General features: G+C 30.6%; 1 protein-coding gene across 1 annotated transcript in view; it reads right to left on the minus strand.

Annotated features, from left to right (window-relative positions):
* Positions 1-321: 321 nt before the first annotated feature.
* Positions 322-8,043, minus strand: part of LOC117171039 (trehalase-like) — a 115,223-nt gene continuing 107,501 nt past the window's right edge. Inside the window, exons 9-10 of the mRNA XM_033358084.1 lie at positions 5,992-6,165; positions 322-1,695 (exon numbers count right to left, since the gene is read on the minus strand). Coding sequence (XP_033213975.1) covers positions 5,995-6,165 — 171 coding nt within the window. The 3' untranslated portion in view covers positions 322-1,695; positions 5,992-5,994. The remainder of the gene's footprint in view (positions 1,696-5,991; positions 6,166-8,043) is intronic.

An 8,043-nucleotide genomic window follows, 5' to 3' on the forward strand; every position in this document is an offset into this window, starting at 1 on the left:
CTTGTCAAATCGCTTTATTTATCGTTCAGTTAAAGATTCTACTAGTTTGTTGCAGAAAGAGACTGTTTTTCCAGCCAAAAAACAGATGACGCCCCTATTCTGCAATTGCATCAACATACTCGTGCTAAAGGGAGCGAGAAGGATCCATGGGTAGGCCTTTGTTTTGACGTTAATTTTAAATAAAGCCATAGAACAATAGGTTAAACCGAAGTTCTACCGGACTTAAATGAACAAGCTTATAAAAAATAATAACAACTGTCATGTTTCTGCAAAATTTTAAGGTTATAAATAAGGGTTTGTGTGGTAAATAAATTAGACGTGTTTTGAATGTTCGAATTCAACTATTTATTTTGCATAAGCACCTGCCACACTTAATCATATTAATTAAATAATTCATTTAGACAAAAGTTCAAAAATATTCTTTATCCAAAAGTTAGATAAAAACGCTCTAGAAAAATTCTGAAAACTACATAACAAGTCTAGAATTTATTATAATGATTATTGTGAATATAGCAGTTATATATTTGCCAACTGTTTACAGTATTTTAGTCCAATTTCGGATAAAAATTACACTTGTAGATCTACTATGTATTGAATTAATATTATACAAAGCTTCATGATACATTACAAATGATATACCTAGACCTACCTAGACCCTAAAAAACCTTTTTGATAAAAGCTGAATATCCGATTAAGACGGAAATTTCGATATCTCTGGGATACCTATGCGATATTCTAGGGTGTTTTTCGGGCCGTTATTGAATATTCAAATCCTCAAAGTAAAGATTCCCCAATATACAGAAAAATCCTAGATTATTGTATATGGATATCCCATGGATATAGAAACTTTCATTTATCCAACAGATATCTCTAGGATTTTCAAAGGATATCTTTAACATAAAATACAATACCCTGTCCTGTACATATTGCTGGAAAGTATTAGCAATTGTAAAAGACGTAAATTTTACGATACATTTGGTTTCCTAAATGCGATATCACAGTAGAGTAATTATAAAAATATAGTCACTATCTAATTACGCATAAACAGAAATATTTTTGTAAAGTAACGTGCAGAAACAAAAATAAAATATAAGTTTCAGAACTCTATTTCACAACTCCACTAAATAATCACCATTTCATTAAAATACTGAGAAGTAACCTATGAAGTAACATAATTTTTAAAATTATTTTTTATCGATATAATTATTTCGGGATTACGAAATATCGTTTGACTATATGTGATTCTTAACCCTTTTTTATGTCTAACACTTTTACGTATCTATTATTAGCACCTGTAATTAAGTAAGTCGTCAACGACATCAAATAGTTAAATGAAAAACCAGTTCTCACTTCTGATATTCACAAATAGCATATCATAAATATCGATTAAAGTTTGCTTCTAATTGTAAAAAAAGAATTAACTTATAACTTGTGTTCAAATCAAATACTAAATTTGAATTAATTTTACTTGATAAATTGAATTATCAACTCTAATTGAAAAGCAGACGGATACTCCAGACTATATAGAATTTTTAGCTCCTTCAGACATGATTAAGTTTGTAGGCCGCTAATCCTGTTAAATTAGCACACATTTCGGTTTTCATATTATTTTCGAAGCTTTAGAAATTAATTAAAATTATATTGAAATAATGCCAGTTGATTTTCTTGAACGTGGAGTAACTTGTTATACAGCATCTGAAATTACAAGAGAAAAGGAGCTATCATTTTTGGTAGTCGGTATAGTTAGGAATGAGTTTCTCTTAATAATTTTTCTTTCATTTCTGAGTCCAGTTTTCTAATTTCGTTTCTTTTTTTCTTAGGTTTCTTCAAAAGTATAGCAGTAATGAAACTAACAGCATTACAACTTTTCCTCATTATATTCTTTTTTACCGCCCTTTTTTTTATTTTGTTATGGGTTTATCAACTCTTTGAATTTATCTCATCACTGATTTTGATGTTTACACGCTTTACTTTTAATTTGTTTAAATCTTTATATCGAAAAAAATAAAGTCAATGTTATTCCAGAGTGAATAAAAAAAGAATATAAATTGAAATATTTAATATCCTCAATAAAGATAAATTGAAAAATTGAGGTGAATATTTTCTTCGTCTTCTTGTTTCTGTCGAACAATTGAACTAGTAAAGAATGTTTAAAAATTATTTTTAGGGTTTCATAGGCTACACCAGAAACACTCATGCCCAGATGCGAATTTTCCATTGGGCCATAGTCGGGCCAACTTTCTCGGAGTTAGGCTAACTTTGACAACCAGGCATTGGCCAACATACCGAAATGATAACTATGGCCCAATTCTGTTTGCCGACTATTGGCTACCATGGTTGGCCCAACCATGACTACTAGAAGTCGGCCCAACAGCGAAATTATAACTTTGGCCCGACCATGTTAGCTGACTATTGGTACAATATCCATTACCAAAATCGGGCCAACTATGGCAATTACACGAAAAAAACATCCATTAAATTTTATAGAACTAATCTTATAGTAGAGAATTCGATGGGTAGTTTAATAAATATAATACAATCACTACACTGTTTATAATCGCACGCTATGAAAATTTTTGTTCGCCTTGGGGCTCGAACCCTATAAGTTTCGCATTGCTAATTCTTAACGCCTAAAGCTTCTCGGCTAACCTAACTGGAAGTATTACAAAAAAATCTAAAATATGACCAACAGCTGTGCATGGCCGTCTGCAAATTTCTGTGAACTATTCTATAAAAAATATTGTTACGTTGACATTTAACAGACTTTAAAGAATTCAAGAACATTATTTATATTTTAAAATTTCTTTAAAATCTTAAAAGTCATTTAAATTCTACCGAAATTCCTAAAAAAATCTTGAAAATTACTGAAAAACCTCTTAAATTCTTTTAAAATATCTTGAACTCTTTTAAATATTTTGAAATCTTTTAAAATTCGTTTATAAATTAAAAATTTTTCAAAATCAAATAACTCCGGTTAAATCCCTTAAAATTCCTGTTAGTCTGTTTAAATACTTTAAAATATTTTTAAATTACATGAAAATCCTTAAGCTCTTTTGATTTTTTTAAAATCATTTAAAATGCTTTCTAAAATTTTAAATTCCTCTACTCACTTTTTAAACCATATTAAATCCACTGAAATGGCACAAAATCCCTTAAAATCACTAAAAATCTCTTGGACTCATAAAAAGTATTTTAAAGTCTCTAAAATCTCTTGAAAATTCTTTTGCTTTTTTTAAATTCTTCTCAAATAGTTTAAACTTCTTTCAAAATAACTTGAAATATTTTGAAATTCATTTATTAATTTTTTTCTCTTTTCATTCAAAATAATTGTTAAATCCCTTTATGTCGATTTCTGGGCCGACGTTGGCCCAGAGTTGGGCCGGTAGTCAGCGTTACTCGCTTGGTCCATGTTTGGGCCATTGTTGGGCCAATAGTCGGCCTAACTTCTTCAGAACTTTCCCAATCCCTTCATGCCGATCTCTAGGTCGATTTTGACCGAGAGTTGGGCCAGTAGTCGGATTTACTCGTTAACGAAAGATTTCCCATAGTTGCCCTGATGGTTGGTTGAGGCAAATTTGGGCCAACAGTCTGTCCCACGTTGTCTGCCAACGTTGGCTGTTTAGGTTTGGCCGAGAAAAGTATCTTATAATTATAAAAGGTGGCCCAACTTTGGCTGCCGATCTACGGCGAGCCAAAGTCTGTCCGACTTTGGGCCAATAAAGTCTCTAAAATCTCTTGAGAACTCTTTTGCTTTTTTAAATTCTTCTCAAATATTTTAAACTTCTTTAAAATTACTTGAAATATTTCGAAATTTATTTATAAATTTTTTTCTCTTTTCATTAAAAAGAATTTTTAAATCCCTTTATGCCGATCTCTGGGCCGACTTTGGCCCAGTGTTGGGCCGATAGTCGGCGTTACTCGTTAACAAAAGATGTCTCACAGTTGCCCCGATGGTTGGTCCATGTTTGGACCATTGTTGGGCCAATAGTTGGCCTAACTTCTTCAGAACTTTCTAAATCCCTTCTTGCCGATCTCTGGGCCGACTTTGGCCCAGAGTTGGGCCGGCAGTCCGCGTTACTCGTTAACGAAAGATGTCTAATAGTTGCCCCGATGGTTGATCCATGTTTGGACCATTGTTAGGCCAATAGTCGGCCTAACTTCTTCAGAACTTTGTCAATCCCTTCATGCCGATCTCTGGGTCGATTTTGGCCCAGAGTTGGGTCAACAGTCGGTCCCACAATGTCTGCCAACGTTGGCTGTTTATATTGGGCCGACAAAAGTATCTTATAAATATAAAAGGTGGCCCAACTTTGGCTGCCGATCTACGGCGGGCCAAAGTCGGTCCGACTTTGGGCCAACGCACCTGCTCTGGGTGCCGACCTAAATTCGCACCTGGGTGCTTATAACGACGCGACGCAACGGTTGGATGTCCGTCCGTCCGTCACACAGGGGGACAAAAAAGGTTTTCTGGAAAATTAGTCTGAAGATTACAATTTTGATTCGACGTTAGCATTAGAGAAAAATGAAATTTAACTAATTTTGAAAGAGGTTTTTAAGAGCAAATTTTATATTTTTTTAATCAATTTTTTTAACAACAAAGTTGACATTTTTTATAAAAGATCCCAATTTTGAATAATTAGCTTATATTTATGTACATCATGAAACTAGTAAAAAGACTCCTCCAAAATAATATGCAGCAGATTAGAACATTTCAAAAAAATTGTTTATTATAATTTTAACAAATTAATGAGTGAAAGTGCTACTCCAAGATTTAAAACACTTGTAGAATTTATTTTGAAATTTTTTGTTCGCGATATACATACGTGAAAATAATGTTTTTGTTACCATTGTTTAAAAATCCTAACTAATTGTTAATGTTATAAAGAAATTTCACAAATAAATGCATATGTTAATTATTTGACGCTCAAAACAATTCGTCCCTTTAACAGAATTCACGAAAAATTTGTCGGCGATAAATAATATGAATGAGTTTTTAATACTCTATAACGACTTTTAGTTGTTTGAATAAATTTAATAAAAAATAAAGATTTTCGTCAATTCTCAACCGACTGTTAGTGACTCAGAAAGGACTTTATTTACTAATAGACTATTTCAGGCGACAACATTCGATATTTATTTAAATACATTTTGAAATGGTTTATAAAAAAATGTAGCTCATTGATGAAATAACATAAGAAAAGCTATACAGTCAAGTCATTTAGAGTTAATTCCGTTAAGAGAACTAAATCTGCTGATTATGAAAATTGACGAAAGTCTATATTTGTTTATCAAGTTTATTTAAACAATTGACAATTATTATCAAATATTGAAAAATCGTACGTATTATTTTTTAAAGAAACGAAGTGTTTAGAACATGCATTTGCTAATATCTGCATATGTTTATTAAATATTGTTAAGCATCAACAATTATTTTGGATTATAAAGGATGCTAATTAAAATTAAAAAATTAAAAAGAAAGGCTCCTAGTATTTCTAAGCTTGAAATAGTATTCTTACTTATTAATTTATTAATATAAAAAGCAAAAAATTTGTTAAATGTCGTATCTTACTGGTTATTATTTATAAGGAGTATTTTTATACTTTCAAACCTTTTTAAATAAATAAAAGTAGTTGCAAAGAAATGGGATAGTTCGTTAAAAAGAAATTAAAAATGTCAACTTTGTTATGCGTGAACTAATTTTCGCTTAAAAGAGCTTGTACATCACGGAATATACTGGAGTACTTTACGGGTACAGAGCCATCATTTTTTGAATCTAAATAATTAGGAAAACGTTTGTTTTTACGGACCACTCTGATATCTTTATAAATTAATGTGGAATCCTCTATAGTTCTAGTCTACGAAACCCAGTGGGCACAAAGTTAAGGACGTCAAATTTTGACGTCGCCAAATTTTGTGCCTACTGGGAACCGTTCCTTTTGGGCGCTTTCTGACCTCTTTGGTTTTCATTTTTATTCAGGTTATGAAACTTACCACTTAGGCGGGAAGGTGTTTGCATTCTATATTGGATATGACAATATTGTCATTGGAAGTAGCAAAACAGTAAATATCTAATAATTCGAATACCACACCATTCGTCCATCCGAAGCCTGATTGAACAACATATTCTCCTCCACCACCATGAGCACCTGGGATCACAGAATCGTACTAAAACAAAAATTATTTAATTAAAAATAAGGATTTGCTTAACAATTTTTTTAACGTAATATATATTTTTAATTAAATAATAATTAATAACTTATAATAATAATTATAATTATTAAATAATAATAAATATAATAAATAATAATAATAATTTAATAAGACTATGATTTTTAATTGAAGCGCTTTTGAATGTTACTTTTTTAAATCTATTTCTTTAAATAGTTGAGATTGGCAAAACAATTATATTCATAAAACTTGACTATTTAAAAGTACATTAAAAAAATGTAAAACAGTCAAATTGTGCAACTATTTTAGACAAGAAGGCTTAAAAAAAGCATGTTTCTTTAAAAATAGGTTTTTAAAAAACAATTTTCAAGACATTCAATTAGCCCTTTTTAAGTTTAAGTTTTCTTTTAATTGTTCTTTCAAATACGAAATTTATTATTATTAATATCAAATTATTTTTTCAAAGTTTTCGAAAAAGTTTGTTTCTTTCTTCGATATTTTCCTTTGTATTAGAAAAAATTGCATAAACACTGGAACTTGGATTTGCGTAAACTGGATTTGTGCCGCATTTTCAGCAAGTTAGTTGCATCAGGTTGCGCCATGCGTTCAAATCCAACCTTAATAATTCAGCAGCCCTGTCTGTTTACGTTCGGAGTCCTTATATTAGTGTCGACTGTGATGGCGATCCACGTCCAAAACCGTGCACAAATCAAGATTCCAGTGTATTTGAAAGTTCGGCTACATTTTATTTCAAGGACTTTGACCCTTCGAAAGTATTCAAATATGTTGGCTTCGTAATTAAAACTGGCTTAATTTTGATTCTGTATTATAGTTCGGCTCTTTTAGTGTTGTGGAACGAACGTGTTATTCAAATAAATAACAGGAGATTTCTAGATCAATCTAAACATCTATACCCCCTACCACACATTGCTTTTTTTCTCCCAAGTGATTCAAGCTTATTCCGAAAGGGGAGTGGCTGAATGGTGTGCTAATAATAAAAAAGTATTAAAAATTTCGATTTCTCTAAAAATTCAGATATAATGTTAAACAATGATACATTTTTAAGCTTTCTGTTTCTTGTCTTTAATAGGCATGGAAAATTAAATAATTACTCATTTGAATTTGACCAATCGAAAATTTAAATTTGAGTTTAAAACAATAGAAAGAATTTGATATTGTTTTTAGAAAATATTAAAAAATATACATAAGAAAAGGCAACAGTGAGAAAGAGAATAAGAAATGGTATTTGGAGTCGTTTTTTCCCTATTTCATTGTTTGGAATTTTTTTATTTTAAGTGGAATTATTGAAGTGAACATCCTAGTAATCTTGACGACAAATTTATTTCTTTTTATTTATTTTAAATACATTTTAATTTTATTTGATTTTATAAAATGCTATAAATAAATAAGTTTTATTATGACATTTTACTTCAAACTCATTTCTCAGCAATGTATTCAAATTATAACCAAGTTTCACGGTCATTGAGACCGTCCAGATCACTGGGACATTTACAGTTTTGAAACAATTGTTTTCAGTGAATTTTCCTGTGTCGAAAAGTTTCTAATTATTTATTTTTACTACTCTTCCCTCATTTTTTTTAGTAATTTATATTAAGTGGAGTTTGTTTTGTAATTGAAAATCACGAAAAGATCTTTTAATATGAAATTTTTTATTTCAAACTCTTGAATTTGGATCTTCTGCACCAATAGATATTAGTTCAGATAGATCAGATTATATTTTTTTACTCATGTAAACCCTTTTCCGATTTTTACATATTCAAAAATATTTATTCGTAGGGTAATGAAAATAACAGAAACAAAGATTTGGGAAGTCCAAAGTGGGTTTATGCCAGGAAGGTCATGTACGGATCAAAT

The sequence above is a fragment of the Belonocnema kinseyi genome, chromosome 4 (assembly GCF_010883055.1).
Source record: "Belonocnema kinseyi isolate 2016_QV_RU_SX_M_011 chromosome 4, B_treatae_v1, whole genome shotgun sequence".
Classification (NCBI taxonomy): Eukaryota; Metazoa; Arthropoda; class Insecta; order Hymenoptera; family Cynipidae; genus Belonocnema; species Belonocnema kinseyi.